This window comes from Astyanax mexicanus, chromosome 20 (assembly GCF_023375975.1).
Source record: "Astyanax mexicanus isolate ESR-SI-001 chromosome 20, AstMex3_surface, whole genome shotgun sequence".
NCBI lineage: Eukaryota > Metazoa > Chordata > Actinopteri > Characiformes > Acestrorhamphidae > Astyanax > Astyanax mexicanus.
Genome location: NC_064427.1, coordinates 15,616,812 through 15,640,296, shown reverse-complemented (window position 1 = coordinate 15,640,296; position 23,485 = coordinate 15,616,812). Strand labels below are relative to the sequence as shown.

Here is a 23,485-nt window from a genome sequence, read left to right as displayed (position 1 = left end):
TTGGATATTACAGGTGAAAAACCCATTGTAATGGACATCGGACTGTCTCATTTATTCAAATGTAGAGTCTACCAGCTTCCAGAAAGATACTAACGCACTATCAGTCTTTCAGTGAGCTGTAATTCCTCCACTGCTTGCTCTATTTTCCACGTTTTTCTGCCAAAGTGTCTCAGTTTCTGCAGCTGTGGAGTTGATCCAGTGCTCTGGCGGAAGCTGTAATGTTGGGTTAACCCGGTTGGCGGCTCTGGGATTTGGGAAGAGCCCCTGAAGTGCTGACGCGGATCAGGGCTGGGGGAGTAAAACCGTGTTGGAGGACGAGATGTTACTCCGCTGGAATTTGGCGCTTTTTCTCGCTTTTACCGGGTCAAAATGCTACTTTTCGGAGGAGAATTACACGGAGGAGTCTAAAATGCAGCAGCCCACGGTGGTAATCGCTATTATCGCCCGAAACGCTGCGCATTCTCTGCCGTATTACCTCGGAGCTCTGGAGCGACTCAACTACCCCAAAGACCGGATCTCCATCTGGTACGTGACCTCCTCTCACAGAACCAGAACTCTATACAGCATACAGTTCTACTAAAGCTCTCACTTTCTTCTGATAAAACAAGGCATGTAGATTTATTTACACTTTATACAACTCTTTATACAACTTCTCTTCAGATCTTCCTTCTTCTAGAAGAGACCCATCCCCCACTGATTAAAGCTATAGAGACCTTTATCACTTTAAAACTACTTTTTACACTAAAAATAACTTTTAACTGCAGTTTTGGCTGCAAAATGTGCACTTGTAGGAGTAATTTTGGAGTGTTTTGCTTGTTTTTGAGATTATGTTGGAATTTCCATGTGTAGTTGTGGAGAATCTTTGGGATAAAGAATTTTATACATCTGGGGCCAGTTGTTCAAAAAATGTAATCCGGATCAAAATTATCCAGATTTGGTAATCACATTTTTTGCTATCCAGGATCAGGTGATCTGTCTTACTTTTAAGCCAGTTTTTCAAAGCAATATTGGATTGGATCAACCTGATCCCGAAACACAGTTTTCAGGATTACCTAATCCGGATTACCAGCTATGTAAAAAACAGATAGAAGAACCAACAGGGGTTGATGACTCCTTTTCTTGCAGTAACAAGATACTGCTTATTGCAAAACAATACGAGCAATTGAGCATTCTGCAGAGATGCTTTGCATGCCTTAACTATTTGCGAGTCGAACCACAGGGAGCATGCAACATAACACTTGCATGTATTGTCCTGCCCAATGTTGCTACCAGACGCAATGTCCCTCTCTGTGATGTTCATGATGCACCTGAGCCTGTTGAAGAACCAGAACAAACTCTGGTGTTCTTTTCAATTGTTCGAAATTATTTTTGACAGCTTCATATCTGATAAATGTTTCTTTGACATTAATATACAGTGATGAATGACAGTGACGTAGATGAAAAAATGAATATATTATTTTTGTTTGTTATTGAAATCTTTTGGGGGGTTTATTTAATGGGGTCAAGATTGTTTTTATTTTTACGTTACTATAGTAAAAGGCTTAATTGGTAGCCAATGTCTACTTTATTACTGTAACGGTTAAACAGGTCAAGTGCAAAATAGAAGTAAATGTATATACACTAAATTGTACAAATGTATTTTTTTTTACTTTAAAACTTTGATTTTAAAGTTTTACCACATTTACTTCCTGAAATCCCCCTTGAAATCCTTCCCCTTGTTGGGATCAGGGTAATCCTGTTTTTTTGGATCAAAGTTATCCAAATCCTACTGAAAAGTTTTGAACAACAGAAACTGAAGGTTTGATCCATTTACAAACTAGGATTGGATTACGTGATCTGATCCGATTTCAGAATGCTTCTTTCCCTTTTGAACAACCCGTTTTCCAGATTTGATCCAATCCGAAAACCAAAATCCGATCAGATTACCTCTGAACAACTGGCCCCTGGTTCTGCTTAGGAAGGTCTTAGTAATGAGATAATGTGTAGAATCTAATGTTCTATAGGAAGTAAAGCTGGAAGTCCAATGCTTAGTCTTGGCAACTTCTCAAATATAAAGTATTATTCATTAAAATCGTCCAACAATATTTGCAAATGGTAAGCAAACTTTTTTAGTACAAGCACAAAGCCTTAAAACAAGCGAAGAAAGACGTAAATCAAAGAATCTTATTAATTAGATAATGTATAGAATCTAATTAAATTAGGAATTAAAGCTGGAATACCTACTAAAGCCGAATGCTAACACTTGGCAACTTTTCATATATATAAACCCAGCTGGCATTTCAACGTTGAAGGTCGGTTGTGTGCCAGCTGGGAAGTATTATTCAGTTATTATTCAAGTATTGTGCAGTCACAAAGCCTTAAAACAAGCAAAGAAAGACTTAATAAATAATCTTACACTTACAGTGCTTAGTAAGACTTGTTGGAGTTTGTTACTTGTTATTGAGATGTTATTGTTGGAATTTTCACGTGTAGTTGTAGAGAATGCCTGGAATAAAGAATTGTATACATCTGGTTCTGCTTAGGAAGGTCTTAGTAATGAGATAATGTCTAATCTAATGTTTTATAAGAAAGTAAAGCTGGAATACTTACTAAAGTTGAAAGCTAAGACTTGTCAACTTCTCATATATAAAGTATTATTCATTAATAGTAAGTCATCAATCTTGAAGCTTGGTGGTGGTTGGCCTAAGTTGGTATTTCATGGTCAAAGCAGTTGAAAAGATGTATAAAAACATACCACATACTGATAAGTTCACTTGATAGCCAGTTCTGGACCAGCATAGTGTATATAGTGTAACATTTTGGTTTTTGGTTAATTTTTGGTCTACCTGTTTATCTTTGGTGGTAAATCAGCTTGGTTTTGCTGGTCAGTATTACATCTTTATGCCCTATACTACATTAGATTCCACACATTATCTCATTATTCAGACCTTCCTAAGCATGTCTTTATCACTGGGATTCTTCAGAACAACTACATGTAGAAATTTTAATCATGTATACCAGCCAAACCATCAAACTCAGGCTAAAACATATTATATGCTGGTCAAATTCTAAGCTTGACAACCATCATAACCAGCTTGATCTCCTTGGGCTGGCCATACTCTTTATATTCTGCAGGGTTGAGTCATTTTAATACCATATCAATCTGTAGTTTTCAGAGCTTGCATTATTCACTTATTGTTTAGCTTAAGCACCAATCTTTACAAAATTATGCTGATTTGTTATGCTATAAAGATCTACCTTCTTCAGTTACATCAGGGATTTCCCTGTGTAGTTCTAAAAAACCTCTGTGATCTCTGTGATATCTGTGAATTCTGCACATCTGGTTCTGCTTTAGAAGGTCTTAATAATGACATAATGTGTAGAATCTAATGTATTATAGGAAGTAAAGCTGGAATACTTACTAAAACATGAATTCTAAGACTGGGAAACACCTTAAGCTTGGATTAGCCTATTATTCAGTCATTAATCTAGAAACCTATTATTCAGGAGCAGCATTAAAATAAGTCAAAATAATATGCGAGTTCCTCTATTTCACCAAATAACAAGCCATTGGTTAAGTCTTTGGAGGAGGCTGAGCCTTACGTTATCAGTGCACATCTGGAAAAATGGTCACCAAGTTCTTGGCCTCGCTTTCTGCAGGCTTTTTCTCCTCCAGCCAAAATCCACCCACAAAGTTGGTGTTGTTCCACCTTAAATGATGCAGCAGTTACATTCTGCAGTAGAATGAACCGAAATGTAACTAATGCACCATTAAATTAAGGTGGAACAGAAACATCAAGTTTCAAATTCAACAGGGTCCAGTTATTATTGATGAAACTATGTATTATTCAGTGACAATTATCAATAATTTTATATCTTTCTATGCACTTAGAATCTAAAAAATTAGGTGTTAGACCTTGAACAGTTCAGATGCTTTGGACCAGTTTTCCAGATGTGAATTTAACATGGCCTTTGAATAAATAGTCATAGTCCATAGGATGCTCTGTGTGGTGCACTGTTATATATAAAGCTCTGGAAAAAATAAAAATAGAGCACTTCAGTTTCTGAATAAATTTATCTGATTTTGCTATTTATAGGTTTATGTTTGAGTAAAATGAACATTGTTGTTTTATTCTATAAACTACAGACAACATTTCTCTTAAATTCCAAATTAAAATATTGTCATTTAGAGCATTTATTTGCAGAACATGAGAAATGGCTGAAATAACAGACCCCAAATAATGCAAAGAAAACAAGTTCATATTCATAAAGTAGTTTTAGAAGGTCAGAAATCAATATTTGGTGGAATTACTCTGGTTTTCATGCATCTTGGCATCATGTTCTTCTGCTCCACCAGTCTTACACATTGCTTTTGGGTTAACTTGATGCTGCTTTACTCCTGGTGCAAAAATTCAAGTAGTTCAGTTTGGTTTGATGGCTTGTGATCATCCATCTTCCTCTTGATTATATTCCAGAGGCTTTCAATTTGGTAAAATTAATGAAACTCATTATGTTTAAGTGATCTTCCACTCATTCTTGCTCTTTCTTCATGTTTTAGGGCAGCGACAGACCACAACACTGACAACACCACCGCAATCCTGAGAGAATGGCTCACCGTCATGCAGCAGTTCTATCACTATGTGGAGTGGAGGCCTATGGACAAACCAACGTAAGCCTAATATATAATAATACGCAGAATATATATTATCTCTTACTAAAATCAATATATCAACTTACATTAAGAAAATGTTATGGTGTTGTGCCAAATGGTCCAGCGGTCTAAAGCGCTGCCACTATGACCGCGAGATCGCTGGTTCTAATCCCGGTCATGCAGCTTGCCATCAGCTGCCGGAGCTATGAGAGAGCACAGTTGGTCTTGCTCTCTCTGGGTGGAAACAGTAGATGCCGCTCTTTCCCGTCATCACTCCTAGGGTGATGTGGATCAGCTCGAAGCTGCGCCTGTGAGCTGATGTATCAGAACCGAGTCGCTGCGCTTTCCTCCGAGCGTTAGCGCTGTGACGCTACTCGGCAAAAATATTTGAAAAGAGACGGAGTCTGACTTCCCATGTGTCGGGTGGAGGTGTGTGCTAGTCTTCTTTCCCCTACTGGTGTTGGAGCATCACTAGTGATAGGGGGATATACAGATGAGTAGCAGCTGAATGGGTGGGACAATTGGACAGATAAAATGGGAGAAAAAAAGAATATTATGAAGTGCTTGTATAAAAATTGTCTGAACCAATTTTGACAGTGATCTCAGTTGTCAAATATTTTGAGGTATGACAGACTTATACTTTGATACTTTATCATATTGTTATTGTCTAAAAAATGAGAATTACACTTATATATACACTTATAAATACACTCATTATACTGGGTGTATGCATTTGTTATTTTTTTCCCAATATTTTTAATGCGATTTAATATGGAACTGGATCTGGTATGAAAGAGGAGTGTGAAATGGCTACAGGAGTCCGAACACTGGACACAGTCTAAAATATGCATTGATAAATTTCCCATATATGGTTAGTGAACCTTACTGAAGCTCAGTGATGATCTACTGTTTGCATGCTGTTGTGCTCTATACCTGACAACCCTCAGTGTGGAAATGGGACTGGGGTATTGGCGGTGCGCAGATTCGAAGGCTATATCCCATTTAGATTTCTGTGACTTGCTGCAAAGTTCAAATAAGAAAATACTATCTGAAGCTCTGCTTACAAGAGCTGTCAGTGCTTTATCTTAACATGTTTTCCTAATATCTGAAGATGCATCTTAATCATGTTATGATTTGAATTTGACAGAAAATATGATCCTTTACAGTAGATTAATAGCTGATATAAAGTAATTCATACCTAGCAGTGATTACAAAATCAAGTCTAGATTGAACAAAATCTAGACTTGAAGAAGAAATTATTTGTGCCAAAAACTGTAATTGATCATAAAAATGTTACTGTATCGAGAGAAAATACACTCTATTAAGATTTTTAAAATGTTTTCTGCCCAAAACTGAACTGTTAAAGCATTAAGCAATGGAAACATGGGTAAATTAGAGAAACAGACGTCTGATATGAGCATTTCACTTTGAAGGCATTGGAATTTTGAACTACTTTTAGGAATTTAGAGAATTAGCCGTTTTGTTAGGCCAGTCAGCCATGAGGTAAAGATTTCTCTCTTTCTGCTCTAAGTCAAATGAGTGAACATGCTTCAGCTTGCCAGTTAAGTGGTTTCATTCCTTTGCTTATTATCTTATCCTGCTTATAAAGGCCTTTTTAGATCTCAGTAGTGCTCAGCAGACACTCTGTTAATCCCAATAAAGAAAATGGTGTTTTTATATCAGCTATAATATACAGGGTTATTATAATATACAGGAACTGTATAATCTAATGTATAATCTAATGTGTTTTAGGGCGTTTTCACACCTGCACTATTTGTTCTGGTTAAAACGGACTCTGGTCGGTTTGTACTCTTAGTTCGTTTTGATTAAACAAGTGCGAAAACTCTAATCACACTCAGGTGCCGATCCCAAACGAACTCTGGAGCGGTTCCCTTGTCCCTTGATCACAATCTACCATAATCATATCTCCTCTGACCTTATCTGTATATATTTTTCCTTTATTATATTTGTAGTATTTTTATATTTTTTCTGTAATCGTATATATAGTTTTATTATTATTTGTTTATATAATGTTAAGTTATTATATAACTTTTAATATAAAATAATAAAAAATGAATGTTAAAGCAAAAAACTGCAAAATCTAAAAGATCATAAAAGCAAATTGACACATAAAAAGTAAAGAGTTAAAAAAATAAAACATTTTTACTTTCTTGTGTCTGCGCCAAACTGCTCTGACCAATCAGAGGAGACGATGCACGTTTTATTTGTGCGCATTTTTGTGCGTTTAGATTTATGCCTGTGTGAAAACAAACCAATATACCAATAAACAAACTCATCATCAACTGATCCGAATCATACGCCTTTAGTTTATGATTGAAAGTAAACTCAAGAAGGGCAGTAGATCTTAAGATCTCAAGACTTGGCAACCCTGCTGTAAAGTGTATTAAGGATATTAAATTATGGCATCCACTGTGAGTTAAAGCGGTCGTTTTCTGTAGCAGTAGATGTTTTATAGGATCTTCTGCTCTCTCTCTGCAGATCTTATGCTGGAGAACTGGGGCCCAAGCACTGGACTAACGGCCGATACGAATACCTCATGAAGCTCAAGCAGGCGGCGCTGAACTTCGCCAAGAAACGCTGGGCTGATTATATCCTGGTAGGGTTTATTTGGTACAATAAGAAACTGTCGCGTAGGTTTCTGTAAGAACAGAGTGTATTATTGGCTGTTATTGGTCCAGTAGAGCAGTAATTTATAGTAATAAATCAGACTGTAAGTGTGTTCTGTGATCTCAGACTGGTGAGGTTAACGCTGCATTTAGCTGATTAATTTCTTTATTTTTGTATTTTTTTCTGTAGTTTACAGATGCAGACAACATCCTGACCAACCCAGAAACCCTGAACCTCCTGATCGCAGAGAATAAATCTGTAATCGCCCCCATGCTGGACTCACAGTCCGCCTACTCCAACTACTGGTGTGGAATCACTCCACAGGTAAGTGTGTGTGTGTGTGTGTGTGCCTGCATGTGTGCGTGTCCATACATTTAATTGCTATTTGAAATGATAATTTTGCAGCATTAGCAGTGTGATACACAAAAACTGGAACATATCACATATTCATACTGGAGAAGAAAGCAATCCATACATATTACTGTCAAACTGTAAAAATAACACATTCTAGATTCCTCAGATTCATACTGGAGAAAATCACTCCAGACATATTACTGTCAAACTGTAAAAACGACGTATTGCTGATTCATACTGGAGAAAAATCAATACAGAATTTTTACTGTCAGACTGTAGGAACTAGACATTCAAGATTCATAATGGAGAAGAAAGCAATCCAGACATGTTAATGTCAAACAGTAAGAAATACACATTCCAGATTTGTCAGATTCATACTGGAGAAAAATCACTCCAGATGTATTTTTATGAAACTATAAAAAATTGGCCATTCCAGCTTTATCCTGGAGAAAAATCTATAATAATACCCAGAATTATATATTCTATATATAACTTTATGTACTATATATCTATAACAAACTATGTTTTGCACATTTATACTGGAAACAATAGTACTCCACACATATTACTGTCTTACTGTAGGAACTAGACATTCCAGATTCATACTGGAGAAAAATCACAGCAGACGTTACAGCAGATGTTACTGTCAAACTATAAAAACTACCAGTACACATTCCAGATTCATCTGATTCATACTGGAGAAAAATCACTCCAGACATATTACTGTCAAATTGTAAAAACTAGACATTTTAGGTTCATACTGGAGAAAACTTATTACCGAATTTTTACTCTCAAACTGTAAAAACTAGGCGTTTCAGATTCATACTGGAAAAGAAAGCAATCCGGACATTTTAATGTCAAACTGTAAAAAATTTCACCTTCCAGATTCATCAGATTCATACTGGAGAATAATCACTCCAGCCATATTACTGTTAAACTGTAAAAACTTGACACTGCAGAAAACTACATTCATTGAATATTCATACTGGATTAAACTCATTTTATAAGCATTGGTCTCAGATTGTAAAAATTACACATCAATGACTATTAATGTCTGTAAAATCTACACACATTGAAGATTCACACTGGATTAAATGGACTAGTTATTACTGTGACATTGTAAGAACTACACACTGTGATTTAAACTGGATTAAAAAACATTGATAGTTCATTCATACTGGATTAACATCACAGATCTTGTCTATTATAGAGCCGTTCCAGGTTCTGTGAAGCATCAGTATCATATAGTTCCTGCACTCTTCTGTGTTTATGATGTATTTGTATATTGATAATTATACCACATTTAGTTTCGACCCTGCAATGTGATTGGCTGAGAGGCGTTGTTTGAGTGTAGTTTTCACCTGGTAATGCACTGTAACTGAAGCTCTCCATGTATTGTTGTATTACTCCGCCACATACAGGTAACCAAGTAACCATGCAGCGATTACAAACCAAACAGCGCAGCTACAAACAAACAGAGCAGCAATGGAACTATTTTAACTGGCGAAGTTTTTATAACCAAACCGATCCTATTTTCTTCTCCTCTTTAACTCTTTAAAATCCTGTAATAAACAGCGATAATGGAACTGTGGTATAATCACAATAATACGGCCTAATAATACTACGAGCGCAGCACAGCAGTGCCAATATTACACGTTATAGCACAAACCTGGAGTGTATTATTGCTTAAATATATTGTGTGTGTGTACTTTAGGGTTACTACCGCCGCACAGCGGAGTATTTCCCCACCAGGCGGCGCTACAGAACAGGCTGCTTCCCTGTTCCTATGGTTCACTCCACCATGCTGCTGGACCTGCGGAAGGAGAACACCAGGAGGGTGGCCTTTCACCCCCCTCACACCGATTACTCCTGGCCTTTCGACGATATCATCGTCTTTGCTTTCTCCTGCAGAGTATCAGGTACTCCCACCCTCCTCAGACCCGTAATCAGGGTTCATACAGTCATAAAAAACCTGGAAAAGTCATGGAATTTGGTCTACAAAACTTTGTGTTTCTGTTTATCGATGGAGAAAATATATTTTGAGCTGCAAATACATCACCTTAGAGTTAAATCAGTTTTATTATTAAAGATTGTGTGTCAGCATTTTTATAAGATTCATTTTAGCCCTACTATAATCAAATTTGATTAAAGTTTTAGTCAAGAAAAGTCTAATGTTCATGAAAATGTGTCTTGAAGGCACGGAAATGTCATGGAATTTAAAAATAGCAATTTAAAATAAAATAAAAATACCCAGAAAGTTTTGGAAAAGTCATGGAAATTGGGTAAGCAAACCTTCTGTGTTTCCGTTTATCGATGGAGAAAATCTATTTTGAGCTACAAATACATCAATCAGCTCAGAGTCAATTCAGTAATTTATCTCTACACTATGCAGCTCTCAGGATCTGACACACACATTTTATTATTAAAGACTGTGTGTCAGAATTTTTATAAAATTCATTTTAGGCCTACAATAATCAATTTAATTAAAGTTTTAGTCAATAAAAGTCTAATGGTCATGAAAATTTGTCTTGAAGGCATGGAAAAGTCATGGAATTTGAAAATAGCAATTTAAAATAAAATAAAAATATCAAGAAAGTTTTGGAAAAGTCATGAAAAGTTGCTCTACAAAATGTTGTGTTTCAGTTTATCAATAGAGAAAATTTATATTAAGCTCCATATACATCAGCTCAGAGTTAAATCAGTAATTTAGCTCTACACAATGGAGATCTCAGGATCTGACACACATTTTATTATTATAGATTGTGTGTCAGCATTTTTATAGAATTCATTTTAGGCCTACTATAATCAGATTTGATTAAAGTTTTAGTCTTGAAAAATCTATGGTCATAAAGTAACCTTGAAAGCATGGAAAAGTCATGGAAGTTGAAAAAAGCTATTTAAATTTTAAAATAAAAAAATACCAAGAAAGTTTTGGAAAAGTCATGAAAGTTTGGTCTACAAATCTTTGTGTGTCCATTTATTGATGGAGAAAATCTATTTTGAGTTAATTCTTTAATTTATCTCTACTCAATGGAGCTCTCAGGATCTGATCATTTTCATAAGATTCATTTTAGGCCTTCTAAAATCAAATTTGATGAAAGTTTTAGTCAAGAAAAATCATATGGTCATAATTTTTTTTTGTTCTTGAATGCGTGAAAAAGTAATTAAAAAATCATGGAAATGTATTAGTTAAAAGTGTATGAAGTCTGAGTAATGAGGATATAGCGTAGGTTTCTGTAAGTACAGAGCGTATTATTTAATGGTTATTACTGGTCCAGTAGTGCAGTGGTTTATAGTGATGTGTGATTCATACTGTAACTGAGCTCTTTGATCTTTTAGAGGTGCAGATGTACGTGTGCAATAAGGAACGCTACGGTTACCTGAACGTTCCGGCCAAACCTCACGAACAGGTGGAGGACGACCACGTCAACTTCATCCACCTCTACCTGGAGGCTCTGAGTGAGTGTGTTCTTCTTTAGTAACATTAAACCTGCTCTGATAAAAAACTATTCAATAATAAACATTCTCAAAATATTAATGACATACAACCCATTACCATTATTGAGTGATGGGACTTGATATATGTTCCTCTCACATCACTGTGTATATTCAGTAAATTTATTATAAATATACAGTGGATACAGAAAATATTAAGACCCCTTTGAAGTTTTCACACTTTGTTTCATTGTAGCCATTTGCTAAAATCAAAAGAGTTCTATTTATTTCACATTAATATAAACTGCCCATCTTGACAGAAAAAAAATATTCAAAAAGAAAAACTGCAATATCACAAACAGTCATAAGTATTCAAAAAAGGGCTGGAAAAATATTGCAAAAATTTGGAAAAAAAAATCTTTTTTCGACAGACTGATCTAGAGCTGATGGCTTTTTAAAAAGTAAATAAGAGTGTTTTGTTTTTCTGGGATTAAAAGCGTGAATTCAGCTGTAACTGGAAATATCTGCACTGCTAAACTGTGCTGGACTGAGGTGCACAACTTTCCACACGTGCTCACGTTTACAAGCACGTGCCCAACCATGTGGATGGAGGCCATGCGTGAGGTTACCTCGTGTTTAATCCTCTCCCCCCTCCCTTTATTGGGTTTAGGTCAGCGGTTGGGTCAGTCAGGAATGGTCACAGAGTTGTTCTGAAGCCACTTCTTTGTTATTTCAGATGTGTTCTTAGGGTCATTGTCTTTTTGGAAGGTCAACCTTCAGCCCAGTCTGCACTTCAGAGCACTCTGGAGGAGATTTTCTACCAGAATATCTCTGCACTCGGCCGCATTCATCTTTCCTTCAATTGCACACAATCGTCTTGTCCCCGCAGCTGAAAAAAACACCTATATCATGATGCTGCCACCACCATGTTTCACTGTTGGGATTGTATTGGGCAGGTGATGAGCAGTGTCTGTTTTTTTTTCACACATACCGCAAATGTTCAATCTTTAATGAGAAATAAAATAAACTTTTTATTTTTATTTTAGCAAATGGCAGCAGTGAAACAAATAGTGAAAATGTGTATATACGTATATATATATATAAAATATGTATTTTATTTTGTAATGCTCTATATTGCAGTTGATGGACCCCCTATGTACGTCTCCCCCTACATCCACGTTCCTCCCAAACAGACAGACCTGATGGGTTTTGATGAGGTGAGTGAGTTCACAAAGATAACTGAAGCTTCACACACACACACACATGCACACAGGTAGTAAACACTGGAATTTTATTGTTCTATAAAATGCACTAAGGTAGGAGGAGTCAGTTTAGGGGCAGTTGTGGCCTAAAGATTAGTGAATTGGGTTTTGGACAAGAAGGTTGCTAGTTCAATCCTCAGGATCTGCAGTTATGTGAGTATAAAGGGTGTCTTTAAACTGCTTTTGAAGTGTGATTCCACGTATTTATTCACTATTTGTCTATGTGTGTGTGTGTGTGTGTGTGTGTGTGTGTGTGTGTGTGTGTACAGATCTGGAAAAAAATAAGAGACCACTTCCATATTTAGAGCATGTATTTATAGAAAATGAGAAATGTTTTTTCATCACAGTTCTTTTTTCATGCATCTTGGCATCATGTTCTCCTCCACCAGTCTTACACACTGCTTTTAGATAACTTTATGCTGCTTTACTCCTGGTAGAAAAATTCAAGCAGTTCAGTTTGGTTTGATGGCTTGTGATCATCCCTCTTACTCTTGATTATATTCCAGAGGTTTTTAATTTGGTAAAATCAAAGAAACTATTATTTTTAAATGGACTCTTATTTTTTTCCAGAGCTGTATATATGTGGCAGAATACTGTGCCTAATCTTGTTGTGTTTTTATTATGTATTATGTATGTTTTATATTGTATAAAAGTATTAAATGACTTTTATAGTAAATAGTATGCATTATTTTCTATTTCCAATGTTTATGTTGCTTATTGCATTGATTTTATAATATAGATATAGTATTGATCCAGTGTGGTGTATCTGTATATCTGTCTGCTTGTTTTAGTGATCATACTCTTGTTTAAATAAACCCATGTCTGCGTGTTTTCCTCAGATTTACCTGATAAACCTGCGCAGACGGCCGGACCGCAGGGACAGGATGCTGTGGTCCCTCTATGAGATGGAAATTAACGCTAAAGTAGTGGATGCTGTGGACGGAGCGTCAGTACTGCTGTTTTTAACACCTTACAAAATTTAATTAAATTTCCTGTATTATAATATAAAAAAAAAACATTATTAATGAGGAGACATGACACTGGCCGCTGTGTGAAGGGAAATCTCTTAACGCCAATCATGGTGCCAGTTCAAGGATGAAGTTCCGCCTCTCAGGAGAAACAGCCAATCAGCTTGCTGTTTTTTGAGTCAGTGGGCTAGTAGGGAAACCCCTAAGGACTAATATTTATTAATATTTCTTTTGAAAATCTGTTTTAGTGCATCATAAATGGTAAAAGAACAATTTAGAAATAAATTATGAAATGGTTTACATTATTACTTTATTACATGATATCCATTGTTGGAGTTTTGCATACTTTATTAAGGAATAGATTTACTGACAGGTATGAATGAATGTTCTGTAAGATCAGGTGATGTAACAGTGTGTGTGTGTGTTTGTGTAGAGCTCTGAACAGCAGTGATATTAAGCTCCTGGGTGTGGATATCTTGCCGGGGTATAATGACCCGTTTAATGGACGCTCGCTGACTAAAGGAGAGGTGGGCTGCTTCCTCAGCCACTATTACATCTGGAAAGAGGTAAAAACAACAAGGGTTAATTCTAATGTTATATAGAGTTAATTACAGGTAGATACTCTCACTGAACTCTGACTTTATTAATGTTTATTTGTACATTACATAACAAAACAGGTAAAATCTTTCTCTCTCTCTCTATCTCTCTTTCTCCTCTCTGTCTCTCTCTCTCTCTCTCTCTCTCTCTGTTTCTCTCTCTCTGTCTCTCTCTCTCTGTGTTTCTCTCTGTCTCTCTCTCTCTCTGTGTTTCTCTCTGTCTCTCTCTCTCTGTGTTTCTCTCTGTCTCTCTCTCTCTCTGTGTTTCTCTCTGTCTCTCTCTCTCTGTGTTTCTCTCTGTCTCTCTCTCTCTCTCTTTTAGATGGTGGACATGCAGCTGGATAAAGCTCTGATTCTGGAGGATGATGTTCGTTTTCAGGGTAATTTTAAGCGGCGTCTCCGGCACCTGATGGAGGAGGTGGAGCTAGCCGAGCTGGACTGGGACATCATGTGAGAATAAAGGGACTCTGGCTGTAGGCTACAGGATAATATAATACCATAGAAGCATAAATAAATGAAAAGCCTCTCTGTATGTGTGTGTGTGTGTGTGTGTGTGATTCAGATACCTGGGCAGAAAGCAGGTAAATCCTTCGAAGGAGGAACCGGTGCAGAACGTGAAGAACCTGGTGTATGTGGATTATTCATACTGGACTCTCTCCTACATCATCTCCCTGCAGGGGGCGCAGAAACTCATCAACGCTGAACCACTTTCTAAAATGCTTCCTGTAGACGAGTTCCTGCCCATCATGTACGACAAGCACCCCAAGTGAGTATCATACAGGACCAGGACATCTGGGACTGGACATAGCAACCTGGCTACATTTGGTACTAGACATGGGGACATTTGGTATATTTGGTACATTTGTTTCTAGACATGGCGACATTTGGTATATTTGGTACTAGACATGGCAACTTTTGGTACATTTGGTACGAGACATGGCGAGATTTGGAATATTTGGTACATTTGGTACTAGACATGGCGGCATTTGGTATATTTGGTACTAGACATGGCAACATCTGGTACTAGACATGGCGACATTTGGAATATTTGGTACATTTGGTTCTAGACATGGCGACATTTTGTACATTTGGTACATTTGGTACTAGACATGGCGACATTTGGTATATTTGGTACTAGACATGGCAACATTTGGTACTAGACATGGCGACGTTTGGAATATTTGGTACATTTGGTTCTAGACATGGCAATATTTGGTACATTTGGTACTAGACATGGTGACATTTGGAATATTTGGCATATTTGGTTCTAGACATGGCAACATTTGGTATATTTGGTACTAGACATGGCAACATTTGGTATATTTGGTACTAGACATGGCGACATTTGGAATATTTGGGTTCTAGCCATTGTGACATTTTTTGCATTTAATATTAGAAATGGGCATATTTGGTACATTTGGTACTAGACATGGCGACATTTGGTATTAGGTATGGCAACATTTAGTGCATTTAGTACTAGACGTGGTGCCAGTAAGTACATTTGGTTCTAGACCTTGTCAAATTCAGTACATTTGATAATAGACATTAGTTCCAGACATGATGACATTTGGTGCATTCTATACTACACACATTAACATAGTACATTTGGTACTGGACATAGCAACATGTGATGCTAGGCATAGTAACGTTTTATACTATACTTGGCATGCTAGGTACTAGATATAATAAAGCTCAGAGGCTATTCTGGGTAGTGCACCTCGTGGTGAGAGATCAGCAACTGCCCGACATGTCTCTATGAGGCACTTGAAGACATTTTGCACAGTTTTTCACCAATCCATTTTTACCTTCAGCAGCCTACGAGTGTAGAGCAGGATCTACAGGCCCAGCTGTAGCAACATCTGTGGGTAAAAGTGCTGCAGGATCCATACAGAACCTGTAGAACCTCCAAACCCAACCGTCTCAATCTCAATAATCTCATATTCAGACTAGAGGCTCCAACTGGATACAAGAGTCTTCTTTAAATTACAGTACAGTTTTACTCAATACAATTTATCCCTTCACTCTAATATTCTAATTACTTACATATATCATATATTTTTGTTTTCAGAGTAGAACTGCATGTCTGTTTGGATGTACAGTGAATCCTGTGGTGACATAAGTAAAATGCAGACAGTTAAATTGCAGCTTCCTCAGTGTTTTTTTAGTTTAAGCCAGTAACCGCAGCGTTTCTCCGGGCAGGTCTGGAGGAGCTGATGCTGTGGTAGACTGCCAGGCTATAGTTAGGAAGCTTGTATCGGGTTGTGGTTTTCTAATTTTAAAGTCTTAAATTAAAATTCATGGTCCGAAAAAACTAAAAGCATGCTTTCTGTGCAGCTGAGGTAAGAAAAATAACCCGCCGCTGTGTGTCCTGTCATTTTACCCTGCATCATCCTGAAGAGGGGCCAGATCACTCATTTCTCTCATTTTTCCACTGTCCATAAAACGTGGAGGCATTTTAATCCTCAGGAGGTTTGAAAAAGTGGTTCTCTGGATTTAAGTTCAGTGTGTGTGTGTGAGTGTGTAAGTATGTAAAGTATGTTCTGCACACCACAGGCTTTATATGAAATGTACTGTTCTACATTTTAGCACACTTGCTGTATCTATACTCAGTGGATCAGTTTCTCACACAGCTCTCAGACCTGTTCATAAACTGCATTTTCCCTTTAATATAAAATATGTATTTAAATTGCTGTGTAGTAAATGTCTGGACCAAACCAGTGTCCGGAAACTGTGACTAAAGCTTTAAACATCTGAAAAATGAGGGCAACATAATGTATTACCAAATCTGGATCTTATATAGAACTAGAGAGAGTGTGTGTGAGAAAGAAAGAAATAAAGAAAGAAAGAAAGAAAGAAAGGAAGAAAGAGAAAGAAAGAGATTTAAAAAACAATAAATCCATAATTCCTGCTATTTGATTATTTAGGAGTATTTTATCCTCTTCAGTAACACAGATGCTGTGAAGTATCATAGAGAATTATCTTGGGATAATTGCTCTATATCTAAAAGCTGCTCTAGTCTCTCTATCTGCTCGAGTTGCTCTATCTGCTCTAGCCTCTCTATCTGTTCTTGTTGACTATTTGCTCTAGTCACTCTATCTGCTTTAGTCGCTCTATTTGCATTATCTGTTCTGTTTGCTGTAGCTGCTTTATATGCTCTATCTTTTTTTGCTGCTTTAGCTGCTCTTTCTGCTGTAGCTGCTCTATATCCTATATATGTTCTATCTGCTGTAGCTGCTCTATATGCTCTATCTATTGTAGCTGCTTTAGCTGCTCTTTCTGCTGTAGCTGCTCTATCTACTATATCTGCTCTGTCGGCTGTATCTGCTCTGTGTTATGGGAGAATGTGCCACTGTTTGAGTTGGTGGAGCTCCAGTGCTCTGCTCTTGTTCCAGGTTTGAGAAGCTCAGGTGTTCAGTTCCAGTTGGCTCAGGAGCAGTAAATAGTGAATCTGTGAATAGTTTGAGGGTGTTTGATGGTTCAGGTGCTTCTTTTATGCTGCTCATATTTCAGTAAAACTGACGTTTTATTATATTTGGTTAACGTTTGCTTTGAGCTCACAAGAACCCACTGGAATAATCAGTCACTTAAATTGTAGGCCTGTCGTTTTGCTTATTTCATCATACAGCATGTCAGCATGCTAAGTCTTGGTTGCAGTGTCATAGAAACCTTTTTTAAAGTTATGTATATATACAGCCAAGACATGCAGACATTTGGAGTGATTTCAAGGACACAGCTGATGTATCCTTCCTGTCTTCAGTTGAGTGCAAAATTCCTGAGCAATTAACACCTGATAATTGTGTGAAAATGGGGTAAAATTAGGCCTCTGGGGCAGAGTTCGTTTAAATTTTTTTTTTTTTAATAATAGTTTATTTGCGAATGAATAAAAAAAGCACACGGGTTTCACTCCACTTTTAATGTTGGCCCTTTCTGTCCCAAAGTCTTCTGTTCATTGTGCGATCCTACTGAGACAAATCCTTGGCTTTTGAAAACACTACAACAAATGAATGGTTTTACCTCTTGTGGGTGTTAAATCTCCATATTATATGTAATAAATTAATATTTCCTTGTGTTTTTTAACAGTGAGGACTACAAATCCCATTTCCTGAACCGGAACCTGCAGGCTTTCTCCACGAGCCCCCTGCTGGTGCAGCCGGCTCACTACGCCGGAGACCCGCAGTGGGTGAGCGATACAGAAACGTCTACGCTGTGGGACAACGACAGCGTGAAGACAGACTGGAGGGGCTCCTATAAGACCTTGAAGGGAGGGACACCTCCGGCCGGGGTGCAGAGCGCCTCCTACAGGGACGAGCTGTGAAGCACAGGCTTCAGTGAGACACTAACGTTCAATAGGGCTGCAACGATTAGTCGATATAATCGACAATGACGATTATTTAAATTTGTCGACTACAAATTTCATTGACGATTAATCGTTAATTTTTAACGGTACTGCATTACACAAAGTGCCGCGGACAGAACGCAATAGGAGATGAATGGGGGTAAATGTCTCACTCACACAGTTTACACTCAACAGTCTGTGTGTCCAAAAGTGCCCAAACACAACAGATTACATATTTAATTAGTAACAAATATCAGTACTTTCAGTGTTTTAACAACATCCAGACATTTAAATGTCTTTTAAATCTCATGTTCAGCTGTTTCTATTGGTTTTAGAGATGGAGAACATGGCAGAAATAATTGTTGACTAATCGCCCAATCGAAAAAATAATCGTCAGATTAGTCGACTACAAAAATAATCATTAGTTGCAGCTCTAATGTTCAGAACTAGAGGCCGTTCTGGAGGCCAGGGTGTGTGAGGAACTGTACCGGCGGCTCGGAGGCTTAGAGACTGAAGCCTGTGAGGAATAATCACACACACACACACTCACACACAAACTCTCACACACACACTCTCACACACAGACACACACACACACACACACACATGCACATACATGTTACGACACACACCCCTTCTCAGGTGGACGCTGCTCCCCTTCTCAGAGACCATGCTTTAAAACTTTTGTGTGTTTTTTGCCTCTGTGTGTGTGTGTGTTTGTGTTCTCAGGTACAGTGCAGTGCAGTCTAGATTCAACTTTTTCCCAGTCTGTATGTCACCATATTGGATTAGTAATGGATCTAACATTGACTTTGTATATATTTTTCATACTGAAAACATGCTATGTCTTGGTTGCTGTGTCATAGAAACCTTTTTTAAAATTATGTATATATACAGCTGAGAAATGCATACTTTTGGAGTGATTTCAAGGACACAGCTGATGTATCCTTCCTGTCCTCAGTTGAGTACAACATTTCTGAGCAATTAACACCTAAAAATTAAGTCTGTATGTCAGCATATTCGATTTTGGATCTGGAACAGCATAATATTATGACCTTAAAGGAGAACTCCGATGTGAAATGGACTTTGGTTGTATTTATTAAAACGTGATAAAAAGTACTTTTCTTTGTTGAATAGCTCTCCTCCGCTCTCCTGCAGCTTTCTGAAATCTAGTATTTTGTGCACTTTTTGCCCAAACAGACTTTTAGAATGAGTGATATGGGGCATATTTTACCCTGCAGATAAATCTTTTTTACAATGTTATTTAGCTCAAAGTAGCTCCACACTTCATTGGTAGAATCTGGAGAGCTCTGACATTTAAAACGAGGCATTTAGAGCTTTAAAACTGCACAAGAAGTTTATTAAAAGCCACAGTTTACATCCCATAGTGTAGATAAATCTCTGGAAGCTGCCATCTTTAAATTTAAATCACACTAAAGCAAACTTCGAATAGAACAAACTAATAGGTAGGATAGTTTTGAGCAGATTGCAAAATTAATTCCTTGGAAATTAATAGAATGTTGCTGAAAAAAATATCTGGTTACTGTCGATGTCAGAATGCAAAAAACCAACAACAACAAATTACATAAACATCGATCAAAAAGTTTAATAGCGGCCCCGATACCGATATTGTACAGGATCAGTCTCATTTCTAATTATGAATGCCTCGTTGAGCTCTCCAGATTCTACAAATGAAGTGTGGAGCAACTTTGAGCTGAATAATGATGTAAAAAGTTATTTATCTGCAGGGTAAAAAACTATTCCCCATGTCATTCATTCATTCTAAAGCCTTTTTGGACAAATTGCACAAAATACTGGATGTCAGAAGGCTGGAGGAAAGCGGAGGGGGACTATTTAACAAAGGTAAGTTCTTTTTATCATGTTTGAATAAATACACCCAAAGTCCATTTCACACCAGAGTTCTCCTTTAACTATTTTTTAGACTCAACTGAATATGTATATATATTTTTTACAAAAATTAAATGCAGTATCCCCACACAGTCCTGCACAAATCCAAAAATCATTCACATTCAATAAAACTCTACAGACTGCACTGTACATGGATGCTTTAGATTATTGAATGGGTCAGAGATAAGGAGAAATAAGTTCTTTTTAACTAGTTTATTCATATTGTTTTGTTTTTTTGTTTCTTTTAAAGTGTTTTTTTGGTTTTATACTTTTTTAATGTTTTATGTATAAATATAAATATATATAAAAGTCGTGTTTAACACATGGAGGGAATGCTCAGCATGAGATTAACACCAAAGTCTAATTTAAGCAGAAAATAAAGTAGCAAATTTGCCATTTTGCACAAATGCTTAAAACAATCCAAGAAACAGAGAGAGAGGGTGTGTGTATGTGTGTGTGTGCATCAATGAATGTCTTAAGTCATGTTATTTAATGTTCTGTACATTTTTCCAAGGATTTCCATAAGATTTAATTTAGTTTTTGTTGTTTTTACATCTTAAAGCATCGTCATAATCATCATCACCCTCATCATCCTGTTTTTCTTATTTATTTCCTGAGTTTTCTGATGACCTTGTGTGTTTGTTTCTTCTGAAGAATGATTTAGATGGAAAATTAAGGTTGTTTTTACCTTTTTTTTTAAACAAATAAAGGCAGTTTGAGTTTGTACGTTTACATTCAGGGATTTTTCTTACAATCAAAAATAGAAAAAAGAAATTTGTTGCTTCACACACATTTATACTCATTTATATTTAAAAGAAATAGAAAAAACAATTATTTGCCTTAACGTCCATCATACAACCCCTGGCAAAAAGTATGGAATCACCAGTCTTGGATGAGCACTCCTTCAGACATTTCATTCTGTAAAACAAACTCTGATCAAAAACATGATACAATAATAAGGTCATTCCAAAGTGCAACTTGTTGGCTTTCAGGAACACTCAAAGAAATTAAGAAAAAACATTGTGGAAGTCAGTGAATGTTACTTTTATTGACCAACCACAGGGAAAAAAATATGGAATCACTCAATTCTGAGGAAAAAAGTATGGAATCACTCAAATTGAAGGTAGAAAATAAGGACACACCCAGTCAATTTCCTTTCCCTAAATGGACACCTGCCTCAGATTAGATCTGCTCGTTAGTCTGCAGTTAAAAACACCTGCAGTCATGACACCTTGGAGGGCTGCTGGACGAATTAGAGTGGCAAGAACCATGGCTCCAACAAGAGAAATGTCTCTTGAAACAAAAGAGAGGATTGTGAAACTTCTTGAAGAAGGTAACTCTTCACGCATGGTTGCTAAAGATGTGGGCTGTTCACAGTCAGCTGTATCCAAGATATGGACCAAATACAAACAGCATGGAATGGTTGTTAAAGCCAAGCGTACTGGTAGACCGAGAAAGACATCAAAGCGTCAAGACAAGCAACTTAAGGCCATTTGTCTTGAAAACCGAAAAAGTACAACTAAACAGATGAAGCATAAATGGGAAGAAGCTGGAGCCAATGTATGTGACCGAACCGTAAGAAATCGCCTAAAGGAAATGGGATTTCAATACAGGAAAGCTAAAAGAAAACCATCATTGACACCTAAACATAAAAGTACAAGACTGCAGTGGGCTAAGGAGAGGCAATCATGGACTGTGGATGACTGGATGAAAGTTATCTTCAGTGATGAGTCAAGAATCTGCATTGGACAAGGTGATGATGCTGGAACTTTTGTTTGGTGCCGTTCCAGTGAGATTTATGAAGAGGCCTGCCTGAACAAAACAACCAAATTTCCACAGTCCTTGATGATATGGGGCTGCATGTCAGGCAAAGGCACTGGGGAGATGACTGTGGTTAATTCTTCTATCAATGCACAAGTTTACATTGACATTTTGGACAGTTTTCTCATCCCTTCAATTGAACAGATGTTTGGAGATAATGAAATAATTTTCCAAGATGACAATGCATCGTGCCATAGGGCAAAAACAGTGAAGGCATTCCTTGGAGAAAGACACATTCAGTCGATGTCATGGCCTGCAAATAGTCCAGATCTCAACCCAATTGAAAACCTGTAGTGGAAATTGAAAAAAATGGTCCACAAGAAGGCTCCGACCTGCAAAGCTGATCTGGCAACTGCTATCAAAGAGAGTTGGCAACAAATTGATGCAGAATACTGTTTGTCACTCATCAAGTCCATGCCTCAGAGACTGAAAGCCGTTATAAAAGCCAAAGGTGGTGCAACTAAATACTAGTGATGTATTTTGAATCATCTTTTGTTTATCTGTTTTTCATGATTCCATACTTTTTTCCTCAGAATTGAGTGATTCCATATTTTTTTCCCTGTGGTTGGTCAATAAAAGTAACATTCACTGACTTCCACAATGTTTTTTCTTCATTTCTTTGAGTGTTCCTGAAAGCCAACAAGTTGCACTTTGGAATGACCTTATTATTGTATCATGTTTTTGATCAGAGTTTGTTTTACAGAATGAAATGTCTGAAGGAGTGCTCATCCAAGACTGGTGATTCCATACTTTTTGCCAGGGGTTGTATAAAGGTTCCTCTGTATTATGTTCCCATACCATTATGCATAGGCCTGTCACAATAATTACATTTTTGACCTATTGTACATAATAGAGTATGTACAGTCATTGATGTGATTGAATATTGCCCATTATGTTTTTCTTAGCATAGAGAACTTCTTAGCATTAATATAAATTAAGTATTCATTATAATTAAAGTTTCAGTGCTATTTAAAGAAACACTAAAACCATGAACCATGTTTTTTCATCATTAGCTAAAATATTTATTAAATTTTATTTATTTTAAGTAATAAAACATACAAGCTCTGCTTAAAATTATTATGGACATTTCTTAACTTTTAGAAAACACTTACAGGCATGGATGATGTTTCTGCTATCAAAAGCACACAGCTGCTGCCAATCAGTTCTCCCTTTTGCCCCGCCTCTAAACCCATACATCACCCAGTGCCCCTCCCAAGCTACCCCTCCCATTTTTAACCTTTTTCAAATTTGAGCTGAGTAAGGGTGGAATCAGCTAAAATCAGGGGGTTTAGTGCCCCTTTAAAGTGTTGCATGGTATATTTGCATCACTATACTATAAGACAAAGGGCATATAATGGTAAAAATGGTCATTAAAATAACAACAATATAGTTTATCACTATTATTTCTGAGACAGTGTATAATCCAGTAATAATCCAGTCTGCGTGCTTCTGCTGCCACCCAGAGGAGGAAATGATGAAGCACAGCTGTGAGAAATAAAATAATAAAAACACATTACTCACTAAAACATCTTGAAAACCCAAATAAC

At 37.0% G+C, this 23,485-nt stretch overlaps 1 protein-coding gene across 1 annotated transcript; it reads left to right on the top strand.

Moving 5' to 3' along the window:
• Window positions 1-212: 212 nt before the first annotated feature.
• cercam (cerebral endothelial cell adhesion molecule) lies at window positions 213-20,849 on the top strand. The gene is made up of 12 exons (XM_022680940.2): window positions 213-525; window positions 4,538-4,648; window positions 7,130-7,247; window positions 7,448-7,582; window positions 9,327-9,531; window positions 10,952-11,071; window positions 12,188-12,264; window positions 13,149-13,255; window positions 13,711-13,843; window positions 14,196-14,323; window positions 14,436-14,639; window positions 17,954-20,849. Exons 1-12 carry the CDS (start codon window positions 320-322, stop codon window positions 18,186-18,188), a joined length of 1,779 nt encoding a protein of 592 aa, XP_022536661.2. The 5' UTR covers window positions 213-319; the 3' UTR covers window positions 18,189-20,849.
• Window positions 20,850-23,485: the final 2,636 nt, after the last annotated feature.

What these genes read in the sequence shown, in the direction of transcription:
- cercam (XM_022680940.2), top strand. Translation starts at nt 320, where the DNA reads ATGTTACTCCGCTGGAATTTGGCGCTTTTTCTCGCTTTTACCGGGTCA. An exon ending in TTTCTCCTGCAGAGTATCAG is followed by an intron (nt 9,532 to 10,951) that starts GTACTCCCACCC and finishes TTGATCTTTTAG; the next exon opens with AGGTGCAGATGTACGTGTGC. An exon ending in CCTCTACCTGGAGGCTCTGA is followed by an intron (nt 11,072 to 12,187) that starts GTGAGTGTGTTC and finishes TCTATATTGCAG; the next exon opens with TTGATGGACCCCCTATGTAC.